The sequence below is a fragment of the Labrus mixtus genome, chromosome 16 (assembly GCF_963584025.1).
Source record: "Labrus mixtus chromosome 16, fLabMix1.1, whole genome shotgun sequence".
Classification (NCBI taxonomy): Eukaryota; Metazoa; Chordata; class Actinopteri; order Labriformes; family Labridae; genus Labrus; species Labrus mixtus.
This window is the reverse complement of record NC_083627.1, coordinates 22,294,385-22,311,901: the sequence shown is the minus strand read 5'-3', so window position 1 is coordinate 22,311,901 and position 17,517 is coordinate 22,294,385. Positions and strand designations below refer to the sequence as shown.

General features: G+C 40.6%; 5 protein-coding genes across 8 annotated transcripts in view; 3 read left to right on the top strand and 2 right to left on the bottom strand.

Annotated features, from left to right (window-relative positions):
• The window catches only part of necab1 (N-terminal EF-hand calcium binding protein 1), a 174,888-nt gene that overhangs the window by 56,528 nt on the left and 100,843 nt on the right, over positions 1-17,517 (top strand). The gene's annotated exons all lie outside the window — the stretch shown is intronic.
• si:ch211-57n23.1 (uncharacterized) lies at positions 665-4,758 on the top strand. Of its 3 annotated transcripts, XM_061058943.1 has the most exons (4): positions 666-1,001; positions 1,863-2,388; positions 3,072-3,258; positions 4,620-4,758. In XM_061058943.1, the coding sequence occupies exons 2-3, from the start codon at positions 1,874-1,876 to the stop codon at positions 3,211-3,213; spliced, it is 657 nt and encodes a 218-aa protein (XP_060914926.1). In that variant the 5' UTR covers positions 666-1,001; positions 1,863-1,873; the 3' UTR covers positions 3,214-3,258; positions 4,620-4,758. The 3 variants fall into 3 exon arrangements, with proteins under 3 accessions (XP_060914927.1, XP_060914926.1, XP_060914924.1); XM_061058944.1 differs by lacking the exon at positions 4,620-4,758 and having other exon boundaries at positions 665-1,001; positions 1,867-2,388; positions 3,072-4,070; XM_061058941.1 differs by lacking the exon at positions 4,620-4,758 and having other exon boundaries at positions 667-1,001; positions 3,072-4,070.
• chrac1 (chromatin accessibility complex subunit 1) lies at positions 3,791-6,391 on the bottom strand. Its single transcript, XM_061058945.1, has 3 exons — positions 6,168-6,391; positions 5,861-5,987; positions 3,791-4,851 (listed from the first exon to the last, which is right to left on the bottom strand). Exons 1-3 carry the CDS (start codon positions 6,324-6,326, stop codon positions 4,772-4,774), a joined length of 366 nt encoding a protein of 121 aa, XP_060914928.1. The 5' UTR covers positions 6,327-6,391; the 3' UTR covers positions 3,791-4,771.
• On the top strand, positions 7,060-10,430 carry gatad1 (GATA zinc finger domain containing 1). The gene is made up of 5 exons (XM_061059145.1): positions 7,060-7,551; positions 7,851-7,973; positions 8,068-8,127; positions 8,260-8,443; positions 9,244-10,430. Exons 1-5 carry the CDS (start codon positions 7,372-7,374, stop codon positions 9,438-9,440), a joined length of 744 nt encoding a protein of 247 aa, XP_060915128.1. The 5' UTR covers positions 7,060-7,371; the 3' UTR covers positions 9,441-10,430.
• Positions 10,776-16,377, bottom strand: LOC132990745 (G-protein coupled receptor 20-like). Its single transcript, XM_061059139.1, has 5 exons — positions 15,687-16,377; positions 13,165-13,378; positions 12,712-12,968; positions 12,472-12,604; positions 10,776-11,595 (listed from the first exon to the last, which is right to left on the bottom strand). The coding sequence occupies exons 2-5, from the start codon at positions 13,342-13,344 to the stop codon at positions 11,023-11,025; spliced, it is 1,143 nt and encodes a 380-aa protein (XP_060915122.1). The 5' UTR covers positions 13,345-13,378; positions 15,687-16,377; the 3' UTR covers positions 10,776-11,022.

Genomic DNA, 17,517 nt, shown 5'->3' with positions numbered 1-17,517 from the left:
AAAAAAACAACCACAGGCCTATGATGTTTATCTATTATTTCTTCAAACAACTATTTATTGGACACATTTTGCATTTCCCATGTATGTTTTTAGTGTTTTGAATGTTTTTGTTCCTCTACTGAGGCACCAACATCTGGCTGCTACAAACAGCTGCAGACTAAAGACATGAGTATCTGTGGAATCAGGAAACTTAAAGTCCCACCCTCCTTTTGAGCTACAATATTGATGTTTTACAGATTTCCGCATCACATGTTGGGTTTGTTCCAAAACATGACTCCCATTCCTTGTTGCTGAAGTCAGTGTGTGAGGACAGGGCTATAAACCTATTTCCTGGGCATTTAAAGACCTTAATCTTTTTTTAAATTTAAAAAAAAAAAAATAATGTAACTACTAAATTTAAACTGATGGTTTGAATTTCTTTTTTTTTTTTTTAAGTTCATCTGCTTTGGGACTAAAAAATGTCGACAGATTTTATTCTTGTTAACATGATTTTTATTGGTCTATTTGAATTCTCAGGCTTGATGTCTGTATGTTAAGCACATTTTGAGTGTAAATATAATCAAAATTCAAGCCTGGCTGGTCCTGGTTAGGACATAGTAAAATGGCTCATAAATTCCAGGACCATCACACCTCCTACTCCATTCACAGACTCACTTTGGTTGAAGACCTAGGATGTACAAAAAGCTGCACCCAGAAAAGTCCAACATTTTAGAAGAAGACTAGAAAGCCTTGGAACAGCATGCGTTATAGCTATTTGCACATTTAAGTCCAGCCAACCTAACAAGCGTATTTTACCTTCTTTAGAGTCATTTTCCACACACTCAGATGGAAAGTGCTTTGTCCTGAGTCTGCTGCTACACGACTACAAAGCTGTGACTCATTTCGCCTGTAACAGTCTGCAGGCAGAGTCAGTTTTTCCAAAGACTTCAGGCAGCAGGAGGAGAGCCGCAGCACTCACACATACACAGCTTCTTCTTCTTCGCTGGGATTTTCTTTGCAGGGTAAGACACGTTACTTACACGAGATAAAAACGGAAAGCGTTTTTTTTAGTAAGGAGGAAAAATACGTTTAAATAAATGTATTGTAAGGAGTAAAAGTTGCAAGTAAGACGTAGTGGTGTCCCGTCAAGTTTAAACTTTCATTCCAACTGCTAGCACACAATAAAGCTCGTTAAAAAAAAGGAGGGATTGCCTGAAGAAGAAAAAAAAACCTCGAAGTAAATAGTAACACCTAAATATGAGGTGCATATATTATTGTGACGCAAAGATTAATGTGAAAATATTATTAGATGGAGAAAATATTATGGAGAATTTAGTCTATATGTTAATTTTTTTTTTTTCTTTTAACCTCAAAAGTTGAACGTCAAATTATTTACACTTATTTAAAAGTTGATCAAACTTAAAAGCTGACAATATGCTGTCTAAAATCTTTGCTGGACAAGCGTCATCTCTCAACATGCGCAAAATCGTCTGTCTTGTATTTGCACATACTTCCATGATTATGTCATCGTTGCTCAATAAAAAAGGTTGTTGTGCTTTTATTTAAATGAAGTAGTCTTTGGGTTTAATGTGTTGAGATGAGATCCTGAAGTGTGAAGAAAACAAAAGCTTTGTGACAGGAGAAGATCAGATGTTTAGTAAATAAAGTCTGTCATGAAGCCAACAACTGTATTTTCAGCAATCACACAGCTGTGTCTCAGTGTGTGTGTGTGTGTGTGTGTGTGTGTGTGTGTGTGTGTGTGTGTGTGTGTGTGTGTGTGTGTGTGTGTGTGTGTGTGTGTGTGTGTGTGTGTGTGTGGGTGTGTGTGTGTAGGTGTGTGTGTGTTCCAGCAGCCTAACAAAGCCTCATACTTCATGTTTCAGACAGTTTGGAGATGCTCCAGGGGGCACTAAGCTGGGCCATGCTCTGCCTCTGCTGCTCCCTCCTCCTCGGGGATGGGGGGACAGGAGCGGCAGGGCTTCACATGTCTGGGGAACCAGAGCTGGAGGACTCGGAGTGGGGTTCTGGATCATCCCTTTTGCACCTGCTGCGCAGCTTCCCCGCTGACAGCCCCTTCATAACAGAGACCCCAGATAAACCGGTAAACTGCTCCCAGCGCTTTTGGCTCCCGCCGTCCTCTGCGATCTGCTGGGAGAACATCGTCGGGCCGGAGGAGTTCGCCAGGTCCCGTCTGATGGTTCTCCAGAACAGGGCCGCCTTGCAGGCTGTTTCCACGTCCAGTGGGGTGGAGGACGGAGGGATCTCATATGAGCACCAAGCTAGAGAGGAGGTCCAGGGGATCCAGTCGGACCACCAGAGTGTGGTAGAAACTATGCAGACCATGGAGAAGGTGTTTGTCTCTCTGGAGGAGAAGAGGAAGGAGGGGCAGGAGCAGGGGGCGCTCACCAGGTGAGAAACTAAAGTCCAAGAACCATTTGTTGGATTAAATAAAATAAGAGATTGTGTGACTATACAGGAGTAGGAAAAAAGAGCTAAATTTGTTCATCGTATTTTTAGCAGAAACAAAACCTTCTCTAGTTTTCTAACACTTTCTTTCCAGTTGAAAAGCCATACAGTCATTATCTTTTTACTACACTGCCTCCAAACAAAACATTATTATCTGCAGCGTAGGTGGTAACAACATGGTTAAGTTGAACTGGAGCTGGTACAGACAGTATATTACAGGTTGTCTTTATATTTCTATAGAATACATGTAGATAAGACAAAGGCCCCACAGAGACTGGTTGGGGGGGGTTGGTTAATACTGGTCTGCTTCTGCCTGTGGGATTGTTCTTTAATCCCTGTAAGTGAAGCAGACATGTCGGTGTTGCTCTTTCACCAAAACACAACATGGTTTCAGGGCTGAAGAGTGGAAACACCATCATAACAAGCAGCTGAGTCATGTCGAGTGTTTTCCAGCAGTCATCTGTTCAGACATCTGGTAGAGCTGCAGCTCTGGCACTAACATGCTTGTAGAGAATCATTGAAACTAAATGATGTGTCTCTGTTAGATGTGACGGAACAAACTCCTACTCCTGGAATAAATATTTTGATTATTAGAGTGAAAACTTGTGGTTTGTCCTCCCTCAAAGCTTGAGGAGAAATCTGGCCAACACCAGGGGTGCCATTGATGGAAGAGAGCAAACAGCAAACATCCTGGAGGATCACTTTTCTACATTAGAGAAGAATCTGCTCAACATGCAGCTTCGACTCAACAAACTCATCCAACAGTAACAAAGACAGGGACCTGCTGCCGCTCCTACTTCCCTCATTTGTACTGTATGTATATATCTTCATGTAGCTAATGCATGCATGCTCAGGATTATGCTACTTTGTAGTAGATTATGCACTGTGTCGTCAATAAACCTTCCTAAGTACCGTGTGTAACCTGGAATCAGCAGTGAAAAATAAAACTGGCATTATCAGGGAAGATTTGATGCACATGTTTTAAATCTTTAAAATATTTCTTTTTGCGATTATGTACAATATGGACATGTAATTAAATGATATGTAGTACTTGTGAACCTTAGAACAGTCATCCATCCATCCATAATCTATACCGCTTTTCCCATTCATCATCACATTGGTTGGAGCTGATCTCAGCTTTCATTGGACGAGAGGCGGGGTACACCCTTTATTAGAGAGACAGGACAGTAGACATCAGAAAATCGGGGAGAAAGCAGGGAATGACATGCGGGACAGGAGCCCCGCCCCCCGGAACAGTTTTTAACACATCACACAACACGCATCCTTCCTGTTTATAGATGCATATCTCTCTCCAGAGGTATCTAAAATCAATGAGGCAGCAACATGATTTCAGACATCATGAATCTTTATTTTAATATCAAACGTAAACAATTTTATTTGTACATAAGAAGATTCTAAATAAGGTGGTCAGCTGTTATATACACTTTAAATAGTCACATCCGTTGGGACTCAGTGTGAGTTCTCATTTGGAAAGACAGCACGTTCAGTCGCCTTGTACTTAATCTGGAGGGGGAAAAAAACGAGGTATTTGTACTTTAGAGTGGATCAAACTCATTTCAAGTAAACCCGTCAAAACTCAAACATGACAATATCTTGAAGAAAAACGATGTACAACTTAGAATCAGTAACGTCACACATTTCACTTTGAAGTTACTTGTAAAGGTTTCTCAGAATATTTTAAAGGCCAGAGCGCATCAGCAGTTGAGATATGAGTGCTGCAGCTGAGTGGAAAGGATGGAAATAGTGTTACTTTGACTTAGCCTAAAAATCTGCAAGCTGTTAAGGCAAACTATTTACACTTCCTGATTGTTGTAAGCATGAAATTAAAAAGGTAAAGAAGTACAGGCTGAACGCACAATTGTTCTGAAATCATCAAATATTCAGATGTAATAGTAGAGTGCAGCATTTCTTTTAACAAACAGAGAGGTGTTGTCTTCTGGAAGGTGATTCATTCAAAACTAGGAAAGACAGGGTGGTTACATTATGATTAATCTAAGGCTGGTTTGTTTATGATATTGTTTCTGGTAAAAAAAAAAAAGTTATCTCAAAGATTTGGTACTTCTTTTAAGATCCACATAGACTCTGTGTTGCTGCATTTGATTTTTCACATTTGTGCTACTTGTTTTTTTCTCTTCTGTTTCTTACTTCTCCAGTGGACCCTACAGCTAAACTCTGGCGATCTGTTCAGAAGAATCTACAAAGTTTAGGGTTTCTCCTCTGCCAGCAGTCATGTTTCTCTCAATAAATCACATTTTTTAAATCTGATAACATCTGTCCAGAAGTGGAATGCAGCCAGCTTCCTTCTTCAAAAGTCGGCCTCCTCGTCTTGCATTTCCTCCAAAGACTTGAGGTAATCTCGAGCCAAGATCTTCTTAGGCAGGATATCTGTCAGTTCAAAAGACAATTTGTCAAACTCGTCACATCTCATCATCTTACTTTAAGCGTTCAACGTCATCCCTGATTGTCCCAATTTGATTAAACCATCAAGTTTTGAATAACGTATTTTTAAGAGCCAGGACAGGCTGCCAACATACATTATCTGATGACATTAGACAACTAGGAGACAAATTATTATCGGCCTTATGAATGATGTAGTCAATGATTAATAGGGAGGGTTGAAATAGTATAGATCAAATTCAAGATCATGGTAAATGTAACTACTTATGCTGCTAAATTAATACAAAAGATATAATACATTTCATTGAATTATGATAAATAACAGACAGAAAACACTTTAGAGAGAGTCATGGGCTTGATTCAACTATATCAGTGATGGGCAACTTTGGTCACAGCAAGGGCCACATTCATTGAATTCTCACTGCCAGAGGGCCAAATTGTAGGATACAAAAACGATAACAGTCAATTATGTCTCAAATTAACTCAACATATACCAGTGATCAAATATTATTATGGACATATTTCTGGTTTTCATGATTTCATGGCAGATTTCATCATGTTTTCAATGAATTGATATGTAAAAAATTAACCTGAGGGCCACGTTTAAGGTTGATAGGGGCCACATGTGGCCCCCGGGCCGCCAGTTGCCCACCCCTGAACTATATGATTGTTTTAGTATGTAGTTTGAGGTTTTGAATGTATTGGGAGGACTTTTCTGGCAGGCTTATTAAGACCAATGAGGCCAAACGAAACACAATAAATACAGCAGAATGTAGAAAAAGCAGAAACACTATCTTTCAGAGGATCAGTGGATCAACACTCAAACTGTAATACCTCAGAAGGGTAGGGTTTAAATTGAAACTGAGGTATATTTAGTATAGATAAAAAAGTGAATGGTTTTGATAAGATTCCAGGTAACTAAAGTTTCAGTGTTAGATGGCTATTAGTAAAGAAAGGCCCTGTAGTTGTTTCAGGTTTTGTCTGGATCTCATCTCACCTGTAAGGAAGTGAAACGTCTCAGTATCCTCTGCAGTTTGAGCCAGGTCGCTGTATGACACAGAGTTAGAGTCTTTCCCGGCGCCGTTGTTGAATGAGGACACAGCAAGATGCTGCACAAACAGCTCCTGTAAAAACCACAAAGACAAGGAGAAACTCTCTATGAGCTGATATGTTGTCAAATACTTCTTCACAGTTATCCGCACAGCTAACGAGCTAACCCATGCTAGCGGCAGAGGTAGCAAAATGAATGAGTTGCAAATTAGCATCACAGCGCTGAATTAGCATGAAGCAGCCGCTAAACTTACTGTAGCCTTGGTGGTGAGAAACAGAGCGTCCTGGTTGATGCTGGACACATCCGGGGAACTCTTCATTATCAACCTCACCCTGGAAATCGGGAGGGAGATGGTTTTCTTGTTGGCCGACGTTTGGTCGTCTTTGTCGGGAGTATTTTGAGACATCTTCATGAGGACACGGCGGCAGACAAGCGGAACTTTGGAGTATTGTTTTGAACTGTGACGCGTTTCTTCTTCTGTTTCACATTGATTGTAGTTACCCGGCAATACACTGGACTATCGCCACCTGCTGCTTTTTTGGTTAAAAAAAAACAAAACCCAAAACAACTTGTTTTATTATACCTACAGTCTAGATATGTATTATAACTTTATCATTAAAACATTGTACTCACGGGCATGTTTATACCATCATGAAAACAATTACGTTTATTACTTCTGTAAGTAATGGCAAAATGGTAAACAAAGGAGATCTAATGCTCCACCTCAAACCACACAGATGACAAGTATGTTGCCGATTGGTTTTCAATTCTAAAATTGTTTTTTAACATGTGTCAATTTATTCCATTTTCTATCCTTTGCCAATGCGACAATACTTTTTTTTCAGGTGACAGGTCAAAGTAAATTCATAACAGTGTTAAAAGTGCAGAAAATATATGTTTGACAAGTTTTTGTTGGACACCCTCTGGTGAAATATTTTTTTTAGATTTACCTATGTTGCCAATTGTGTGGTTTTCTGTATAAATAAGACCAGCTATTGTTTTAACATCGGAAGTTATCTAAGTAGTCCTACAAACCGTTAGAGAAGTTATTTCTGATTGGATGTTGAGCTCTGCGCCGTCTCCTCCTGTCCACTGGAGGCGCTTGACTTAAAATAAATAGCAAACCCCCGAAGAAGAAGAACCGTTGTCAAGAGAGCCAAAGAAGAAGAAACAGTAGAGTTAGCAATGGCGGTATGGGCAGTGATGTGGGTACGAAAATATAGAACCACTGTCGGATGCTGTCGTGATATTTGACGTTAATATTCTGTTATAATCTGTAGTTTGGAGTCTATTTGTTCCGTACAGGAAACGTTTTGCTCGTTGTCGTTTGTCGCAGTCTTCTTCGTTTGTTATTAGAAACACAGTTATCTGGAGCTGAACGAGCAACCATCGTCTCTCCCCTGAGTCCTGAGTCCTGCATTTACCTTTATCCTCTCGTCGTTTACTGACCACTTACCATGCCACTGGGTTTGAAACCGTGCTGTGCAGTCTGCAAGACGAATTCTTCGTCCATGTGGAAGAAGGGAAACCAGGGAGAGATCCTCTGCAACAACTGCACAGGAAAGAGCAGCAGCGGCGGAGCATCAGGACCCTCCCTGTCCTCCAACACTCAGCCCAGCAATGGCGGAGGAAAGCAGGTATGTTACTGTGTCAAACTCAGAATGTTTGAGGTCATTATGAAGGGAGTCTGTGGCCCCTCTTAAGAAGAGTTCACAGCACTATTTGGTGATGTATGTTTACCAATCTGTTTTGTCACTATGGGTCAATAACGTCATCACCTCAAGCTAAATATGGACATAACGGACAGTAATGAAATGACCATCAGTCTACAGAAGAATCTACAAGGGGAAATATCGCTGAATACATCTGTCGTTTCTTAGGCTACAGAGAGGCTTAGTTAATGAATCCATCAACAGATAATCCACTGTTTTTTCAGTCCAAGCAGGAGATCCACAGGAGGTCTGCACGCCTGAGAAGCACCAAGTACAAAGCTCCTGCCTCCGAGAAGAAAGTGTCGACCAAAGGAAAGGGGAGACGACACATATTCAAGCTCAAAAATGTAACCATCAGCAAATTGTAGTCATTTCTCTTGCTCCGTTGTGGAGATTTGAATCTATTTGACCCCTGTGTGTCTGTGTCTGATCTTTCCTTAGCCAATCAAATCACCCGATTCTGTCTCAACAATCATCACATCAGAATCAGTTTTCTACAAGGTATGGTGTCTATTCTTACCAATCAAAACATGTTCAGTGTTATTGCAGCAGTGGTGAGCTCAGCTGTCATCCTGTGATGCATGTAAGAGAAGTCGCTACGTGGTTTTCACTGTCAGATGTTTGTATTTGCAGGGTGTGTACTATCAGACTGGAGATGTGATAAAGGTAACAGATGAGGAAGATGGGAAGCCATACTATGCTCAGATTCGAGGCTTCGTACAGGACCAGTACTGTGAAAAAAGTGCTGCCTTGACCTGGTTAATCCCCACGCAGGCGAGCCCAAAGGACCTGTTTGATCCTGGGACATACATCGTTGGTGAGTAGTCTCATCTTCCTAAAGATGTTAAATATCGTAGAGAAAGGGAAGAAAACCTTGATGGAGGGAGACATTTATGAATTTATGTAACACAGATACAAGCTCCCTCACTTTTACTTTAAGCTACTTTAAACACACTGTAATACATGTTTCTGTATTGTAAGTGTTATTTTTAGAATTTCTACATCACTGGGGGACACAACCTTTTTGACACCACACCACTTATAAAAATGTAAAATATTGTCATCCTTATGTTGAATATAAAATATGTGTACTGTATGTTAAAGTCTTTATATGTGATTTTGACAATTAAATGTAGAAATCAACTCTGTGAGTCATGACTGTCTACAATGGGTGTAACACCCGAGTCCCACTGTCTGTGATGTTTTCAGAGTCCTATCTTCAGTTTGTTTACATCGCCAGGATGGCCGGCTGACTCCTCCCCTCGTGTATAAAAGTTGTTTAATTGAGGGACTAGAGAAAAGAAGAATAACATACTGTACTCACTGCTTAACTGTGTTTCTAGATCACGCTCATTTCAGGTAAATTTACATGCAGTGTGAAGATACGAGCAGAATAAAGATCACTAGCATTAGCATGCTAACACAACAATGCAGCGTGAGTTGTTTTGGTTTCATGCTGGAGCTCAAGGGCGACATCTGCTGGATCAAAAAATCAGATGACATGATGACAATAAAAAAGAATATATATATTTAAAAGAAAGAACTGTAATTCTTTCCCATTTTTATGCAATAAATAGACCATGTTACATGTTATGATGTGTTTATTCTTTGTTTTAGGTCCAGAGGAGGATCTGCCGAGGAAGATGGAGTACCTGGAGTTTGTGTGCCACGCCCCCTCTGAATACTTCAAGTCCCGAAGCTCTCCGTTCCCCACCATCCCCATGCTGCCAGAAAAGGGCTACATCTGGACCCACCTAGGAGCAGCACCACCAACCCCCCTCCCTGTCAAAGAAACTGCAAGCAGCAGCAGTTAACACAACTGTGATATGGACTAAGTCTGTTGCTTTTAAACAGACGCTTGTACATTTATGTAGTATAATGAAAAAAAACAACAACAATGGTTGTTTGTCACATCCATCACTTCAGAAAGACGACAAAGGAGACTAAGTGTAAATACGTTTCAGAAAACTTCATTACACAGTTGCAGTGTAGAATTTACTTTTGTATTTACTAATAAACAGGAAAGCTTCTTTCTACCACGTCTATATAGTAGTTTTACAGTGATTGAGTTTCTCTGTGGACAGTAAATCAACATCAACTTTTTATTTTTTTTGCAGAACTGAGCCTTTCACATTTTTATCCTGTAAAAAAAGATAATGTTAGCTAAGTTATACATTTCAGATCTGAAGTGTCACATTCCAATGCTATCCAGGCATATTACAGCACATGGAATTCTTTATTTTCCAACTGCAAACATTCTCCTGAAAGAGGAAGACCTCATTAGCTCACCAGGTAAAGCTTTGCTTTTAAAACAAAACAAAACTGTATAGCATCCTCTGAAGAAACAGCAGCCAGTTAGCACACATGTAAAAACCACATAGCTTGTTCCTCAAACCTCAGTCCTTCAGCCCCCCGGGTCCACTTTCAACCTCCACTATACCATCTATCAACTAGTTTATCACACCAGTTAATTTTTCCATCACATGGTTAGTAACTGGATTACTATGAAAACATGAATTCACACAAAATATCTAATACAAATACAGCTATATATATATAACTTATAATACACATGCCTCCGTCTTCAAAGCTTGATTTTTGCCTTTGCTGGTGCCATTGTTTGTCTCTCCATTGTTGCCCATGAATATTCTATTTTCTGGCTGCATGAATGCCACAGAAACGTAACACTGTCTTTTGAAACTCAGAACATTCCCCGAAGAAAGCTGAAACTGATCAGTTCACCTGTTAATGCTTTGTATTTAAAAGAGATATTAAATAAACATTTGTTTAATCTTCTACAGAGATGAAGTATTTCACAGTCTTCTTTACTCAGTGTTTAGCAGATGGACAACAGTCTTCCATTAAGACCATTAAGAAATGATAAACAGAGGGAGAGAGCGGCACTATACTGGAAAGATAACTGCTAACTGTTAGGAATGTTTATTCTTGTGACGAGAGCCTTGCTCTGTCACCTCGGTACTCCATCTAATGTTCTTTGAAGTCCTGTGTAAATGTGTTTAACCTCTGCTTTGCCTCCACACTGAAATAGTCAAACACAGTGAGAGAAATGATAGGATAGGATCGCACACGATGGTGTTGTCCCATTCAAGATGTCATCATCAGAAACCCTCCTATAATAAAAATAGATGAAGTGTTTTCACTTTTATTAGATCATTGTGGTGAGGATACAGGAAGGAATCATTAGGGGTTGAATATGACATGAAACCAATGTCCTTTGGTGGAAATGAACTGAGAACATTGCAGTATTCTGTTTACATTGTGCATCTTATTTACAGTGAATTTATCCTAAATGATTTGTACATCAATCGGTCTTTGATGGCTTCTTTTCTGAACTGATCCATCCACAGGTGTCCAGGTCAGTCACCTTTATTTGTCTTAAGCGGACTGTTCCATATGGGCTGCAGAGAGGGGAGAACTTGTCAGGGTGAGTGTGGCCACACTGTGAGCTATCGCCAGAGCTGTACCGTTGACTGAATGCCTCTCTCCTTCCCCTGCACTCGTGTGTCCCACCTCCCACCCCCTCTCCCCCCTCATCCTCGACCTCCACACTCTCTTGAAGCTGTCCGTCACAAAGCAGTAAACCACTGGATCCAGGCAGCTGTTCAAACTGCTCAGAGTGACTGTGATGTGGTAGGCAAGTACATGCCCCGCCCCCTGCCCCATCGCCTCCCCTCTGAGTTTCACCTGGAAGTAAACCAACACCTGCCGGACGTGGAAGGGCGTGAAGCAGATGGTGAAGACCACTAGGACGGTGGCCAGCAGTCTGACAGCGCGTGCCCTCCTCGCCCGGCTCTGCTGGGGCATCGGGCCGTGGCTGGTGGAGAGGAAACAGGCGACCCGCAGAGTGAACCCCACCACGGCCAGCAGGGGTAGGAGGAACTCCAGGATGGTGAGGTAGAAAAGGGCAGGAAGGAGCACACAGGAGGAGTTAAACTCCAACGCTGTGGTCTGTAGAGAGAAATACAAACATGTTAAGTGCTTTTTATACATCTTTTCATTATATTGCAATCTTGCTCTTTTTCTTAAGTAGGGTTGCTCATTCGGTCAGGTATAGGGGGGCTCATTCTGATATGAAGGGTTGCTCATTTTGTCACCAAGGGTAGTATACACTCCTGTTCAATACAGACCTCCGATACTTTACAGTCAAAAACACCTCATGACACCTGCTCCACAAACCTACAAGTCACATTATCCCCATAAGGGACCCATCTCCTTATTAACAAACCATTCTGCAAAAAAAATGTACTGGAGCCCCTTCCTCCCCCTTTTGAAATTGTCCCTGCACAGTCAAACAGTTGCCTTAAAGAGTTGCCGATGTGTGTGCCTTCACCAGCTCTTTTCATTTTTAGACTGCAAACTTTCTCTTGAAGGAGGAGCACCAGATACGATCACCTGGCGACATGGGGCGGTTCTAGGCAGGGGCCAACAGGGGCCAGTGCCCCTGTAACACAGATCTTGGACCCCCCTGTGGCCACCCATCCAAAAGGAAGGGGTAAATACTGTTACTGAAACAAATATACATCATGGTATTTGTTGCTATTATTTGGCATAATATATATATTTTTTTAAGCGATCATCTTTGTCAACTTTTCAACTGGGTTTAATGTTCTCTCTGACAAAACAACTGGCCCCCGTTTGGCTCCCTCAATAAAAGTGGTCTAGAGCCGCCACTCCCTGGCGATGCTTTTCCTGTTACAAGTGAGAAAGCGTACCCTGAATAAGCACATGGAAAAGTGCATGTATTTGTTTGGCTACTGCCTAGAATGTCACATTTCCACTTTTTTTTTGTTGTTCTTTCATGTTAGTAAATGTTTATTTTTTTACCTGAAAGGAGTAGGTGACCACCACTGCAATGATCCATACTGTGGCGCTGACACACCTGGCTGTTCCTGTAGTCCTGCATTTGTGCAGAGTACTGGACGCATGGACGACAGCGAGGTAGCGATCTACACAGATACTGTATGAAGGGAAGTCATACGGATATATTATTATGTATATTATGTTGACAGATTTGATTCACTTTCTATCAGTTTTCAACGCTGACTTAAGGAGTGGCCCGCCCACCTGGTCAGAAACAATATGCTACAGTACATGTTGACAAAGTAGCTGAAGGTGTGAACGTATGAGCAGGCCACGCAGGTGCCTCCGCTGTGATACAGAGCGATGCGAGCGGGTAACGACAGCGCCACCAGCAGGTCGGCTACGGCCAGGTTCATGGTGTAAACCACAGAGGCTGAAGAGTGGGTGGAGGCCCCGCAGAAGACATAGAGGGCCAAACTGTTGAGGACCACACCGACCACCAGCATGAGACAGTTACACACCTGTAGCAGGTAGAGATATGAAGCATCAGCTCAATCAGTCACTGTTGATGTACTGCTCTGGTTGCATGTTCATTCAGAGTCAAACTGAGTCCAGAGAGCACAGACATCCGTCATACAAAACTTTCAAACATTTTTTTAAATCAGTTCAGCAAAAGTTGATGATGAGGTTCTCCTATTAACTGGTGTCTTTTCTTACCATGAGAGACACCCAAACAGCATAGAAGTCTTGGTACAACCGGACATCTAGGTGAGCTAACCTATGCAAGTACGGCCCCCCCCAGCGCTGGTCCCAGGAGCTGCAGTTTGTCGGGGCAGGGGTGAAGAGGGGCAAGAGGGGCTCGGCGGTAGAACTGATGTTGTTGAGAAGGCTCTCCATTTGTGGAAAGGATGTTTGAGTGACAGGTTGTTGCCTGAGTGTCAGAAAAAAAGAAGAACAAAAACAAGTAGATATTGGTGCATGTGTGCCGAGCTTTCTTTGCAATGAAGGATTTTAGTTTCATCTGATGCTCATCTCGTAGTCAAGGCATTCACTTAACAATTCTCCATGACTCTTGACCCATGACTGTATTATAGTCATGTATTATGAAGGCTAAAGGTCAGCCAATGTCACCACAATGTCTGAAATGTCTCAGAGAGAGAGGGGACTATATTCATCTTTTTTGGCAGTGTAAATACATATCACGGTTCTGGTCCTGTATAGCAAAAGAGCTTAGTGGCATTTTCAAAACAAAAGTAACCAAGGATCCCGACCTCTTCCTACTTGGCCTGCCATCTAAGTTTTTGTCACTCTCCTCTCTTAAATTTAAATGGCTGGATAAACTGTTACTTTTGGCAAGAAAATGCATACTGTTGAGGTGAATCAAGGACAAACCTCCCACTGTTACTATGTGGTACAAAGAGATTTTTTCTGTACCTCCACACGAGAGGATTAGTGCAGTGCTGAGGGGCAATGGACAGTTATTCTTGATCACTTGGCAACCACTCATGGACTACCTCCCCGTGGAGAGTCTAGATCTATTGTCAAAAGGATTCTCTTACCTGAATTTGAAGCCCTCTGGACTGAATACGGGCACCGGACATTCCCATTCAGGCGGAGGCTGGATTTAAATTTAATGGACTCTGGCAGGTTAATAAAACCTTGAAGTGAGCATAATGAGGAAATGGGGTATTTTATGTCCTACTTTATTTGCCTTTTCTGTCTGTTTTGGTTTGTTTTTTGTAGTGGTTGATTTTAGTCCTTTTGCTTGTGTCTTCTAACTGTTATATTGTTTGAAAATTTCAATAAAATTGTTATTGAATAAAGGCTGAAAGTCAGTAAGGATTGATTCCAGGTGTGTGTTGTTGCTCTTTATTTGATCATCTTCAAGAGCTAAGCTAATGACAAGAACTTTTATAAATACATTGTTGGCTTAAACAACACAAACTATCCCAGCTTGGTGAGCTGAATAATACGAAAGTTAGAAGTGTGCTGAGAAGTGGCAGCTCCAAAGCTACTCCAGACACAGAGACTTAAGTAATCCTGGTCTTATAAACAACACCCCCTCTTTACTAAAGAGACCAGCGCTCAGTCTTTAAAATGCCCTCTAAAAAGGATGTGACACTTTGAACTTCAGTTTAGCACGTGACCTCTTGCGTTGCTTTAAACAGTGCACAGTATTAAAGCAAACCGTGTCAGTACGTGCTGCTCCTTTAACACGCACGTGTTGAACATGATAAATGTGTTTGTCTTAAAGGAGTCCCATAAATTTGATGAATGCGACACATCCTGTTTAAAGACGAGAGGCTCTAAAATCCTCAACGTGCAGACGTGGTGCACTTTCAAGAGGTTTAAGTGAATGGATCTATACAAAAACTCAAAATAGAAAAAAAGGAATTTTAAGGATGGGAAAAAAAACAATAAGTGGTGGAAAATTAAAGTTGCATTCAAATCGATAAAAGACAGGTGTGCTGCAATTCACAAGTAGAATCACTCAAGATGCAATGCCCACATTAGGTGTATCAGGTTTGATAAAGCACCCAATCCTAGAGATCCATTTTTTTTTACACGTATGAGCTCATGAGCTGTTGATTAAAAAAAAACATTTCCCTAAACAACACCTTTGCAGTTATCTTTAAAGTATGACTCCACAGACCCCTAGATGAGATGGATGAGCTCCTGTCTGTTAACACGTGCTGCCGAGAAAAAGTCTTTCCACTCTTCATCATCATACAGACAGTTAGATAAAACATGTCCAAGTGTCTGGATTTAACGACAGAAACATACCCGCTCACCCCCACATGGTTCCTGATTGTGCTTTTATTATAACCTCATGTTCAAGTTCTGGATGTTCCTCCTGATTTAGTGGATTCCTCTGGTTCCTCTGTATTTACCATTATATGCTCAAATTGGATCATATATTATATTATATATACCATATATTAGATTTAGACTGAGCAGCAGAATTCACTAATGTTATCTGTAGTGAATCAAAAACTGACAAGCTGCATGTAAGCATAGCTGTGAAAACATCATTTTTGCATCCGGTGAAGTATTTTTGTTTTTGGTTGAAACAGGGATAATTCATAAAAATCATTTTTACTAAATGAATCTTGGGTTCAGTGCAAACAGTCTCTCTGTGAAAATAAACAAAAATATATAGCATTTTCACAATATATTTAAATAAAAGACAAAGGTTCAAACAATGATAACAGGTTGAGAAATGTGTTTGTGACACTTACCTTTTGATGACAGTGAAAGGGGAAAAAATAAGATTCACACACGATATCTTCAAGGTTTGATGTTTAAATCACTTTAGCCTCCGATCTCTACCTTTTCTTTCTTCCTGTTTAATCTATTCTTTCAGGCCTTGGTTATCAGAAAGTAGAGCGTGAGCAGAGAGATGTCTGAGTGGGACGATTCCTCAAGCAGAGCAGAGTGTGGACCTCCTCCTCGTCTCTCTCTCTTGTCGTTCCCCCCTTTTCCCACTGAGGTAAAGTGCAGGTACACAAATTTGAATAAAGAGTCTGTCCCTACTATTTTTTCTATCGATCATCCTCCAGCGTTAATCAGAAGACTGCTGGTCTAAGAAAACATATGAGTTTGATCACAAAGTGTTACTTGTACACAAAGTGGATTTGCTTAATGCAAAATGGTTGTTGAGACAGGCAAAGCTTGGAAACAGGCAAGCAGTAAAAACATGCAACAAGGGATTTTGATAGAGGAAGACATGCAGAAAAACTGGGAAGACTGCTGTAAAGTTGGAAAGCTCATTATGGAGGATATACTGGATCTGGATCTTCACCAAGGATGTTTCAATGATGGATTTGGAAAATAGAATCTGATACAAGTCGGCATAGAAGACTGAAAAAAGTGCATCATTGACGTCTTGACAAACAAACACTGTCTTTTATTTATGAGACACAACGAAGAAGAGAAGGAGTGGACTGTTTCATTCATCTTGGTTTTACATAAAGTTTATTTAAAGTTATCTCCAGGGTGGTCCGACACTGAAAGGGTTTGAAGACAGAACAAAATATAGGTTTTTTTCCCCCCCACCTCTGTTTGTCTCTGTGTATATACCTGAGTCAATTAGAGAACCAGGGGCAGGAATAATAGAACACACAGACAGAGAAGTGTAAACTGTTTCTCTTGATGTTTTTAACAAAGCTGACAGTGAACAAGTTTCACACACACACACACACACACACACACACACACACACACACACACACACACACACACACACACACACACACACACACACACACACACACACACACACACACACACAAACATACACGTATAGGTATTCTCATAAACTGGAGTCACTTAAACAACTAAAGTAAACTGGCTTTCATTCTCGTGAATCAAATTGTTTTCTGTTCATGTGAAAGTGAAAGACGACTTTTTGATTTATGTCGCATGCTGGTGATTTCAGTTTGTGACGTAGGCTACCTGGTTAATGTTAGGTTAAAAGCTTTTTTTGTTATGTTTGACCATAAAAAAGAATAGATCTACCCTGGTCTGTCTTGTGTAGCGTGTTGGAGACAGAGAGGAAGGATGTCAAACTTTTAAAGACATTTAAGTGGGACAAAAGAAGTTCTGAACTGTAGTTGTTAATGTGAAGGATCTTTCTAGATACAGTTACTGGATTTAAGGTTGAAATTGCCTGCCCAACACTTTTTGTAAATCTTTTTTACATACTGAATTTACCGGGCAAGGCTGGGAGATCTGAGAAATGTAATTAGTTTGTGAACTTATATTTGGCTTTTAACAGAAATCCTGCAGAGGTTGTATGACTGCCTCTTTAAATCAGATTGATTTATATCCTTTAAAAAAAAAAAATCTCTAACAGTTTTCAGCATAGCAATAATTCCATGTCACGTTGATAAACAGTACAATAATGTTCTTAAAAATGAAAATATATTTTAAATAAAAAAATCAGTGAATCATTAATATATAGCTACTTGGTAATGTGAAGTTTTTTTTTTTTTTCATATTCTATCAAGAAAAACATAAAGTAGGGCATTTAATCTTTACAGTTATATGAATCATAAAATGAAACTTGAA

What these genes read in the sequence shown, in the direction of transcription:
- si:ch211-57n23.1 (XM_061058943.1), top strand. Translation starts at nt 1,874, where the DNA reads ATGCTCCAGGGGGCACTAAGCTGGGCCATGCTCTGCCTCTGCTGCTCC. An exon ending in GAGCAGGGGGCGCTCACCAG is followed by an intron (nt 2,389 to 3,071) that starts GTGAGAAACTAA and finishes CCTCCCTCAAAG; the next exon opens with CTTGAGGAGAAATCTGGCCA.
- chrac1 (XM_061058945.1), bottom strand. Translation starts at nt 6,326, where the DNA reads ATGAAGATGTCTCAAAATACTCCCGACAAAGACGACCAAACGTCGGCC. An exon ending in TTCTCACCACCAAGGCTACA is followed by an intron (nt 5,988 to 6,167) that starts GTAAGTTTAGCG and finishes TGGTTTTTACAG; the next exon opens with GAGCTGTTTGTGCAGCATCT. An exon ending in GACGTTTCACTTCCTTACAG is followed by an intron (nt 4,852 to 5,860) that starts GTGAGATGAGAT and finishes TTGAACTGACAG; the next exon opens with ATATCCTGCCTAAGAAGATC.
- gatad1 (XM_061059145.1), top strand. Translation starts at nt 7,372, where the DNA reads ATGCCACTGGGTTTGAAACCGTGCTGTGCAGTCTGCAAGACGAATTCT. An exon ending in GCAATGGCGGAGGAAAGCAG is followed by an intron (nt 7,552 to 7,850) that starts GTATGTTACTGT and finishes CTGTTTTTTCAG; the next exon opens with TCCAAGCAGGAGATCCACAG. An exon ending in CAGAATCAGTTTTCTACAAG is followed by an intron (nt 8,128 to 8,259) that starts GTATGGTGTCTA and finishes TTGTATTTGCAG; the next exon opens with GGTGTGTACTATCAGACTGG.
- LOC132990745 (XM_061059139.1), bottom strand. Translation starts at nt 13,344, where the DNA reads ATGGAGAGCCTTCTCAACAACATCAGTTCTACCGCCGAGCCCCTCTTG. An exon ending in AGCATATTGTTTCTGACCAG is followed by an intron (nt 12,605 to 12,711) that starts GTGGGCGGGCCA and finishes CCCTTCATACAG; the next exon opens with TATCTGTGTAGATCGCTACC. An exon ending in TGGTCACCTACTCCTTTCAG is followed by an intron (nt 11,596 to 12,471) that starts GTAAAAAAATAA and finishes TTCTCTCTACAG; the next exon opens with ACCACAGCGTTGGAGTTTAA.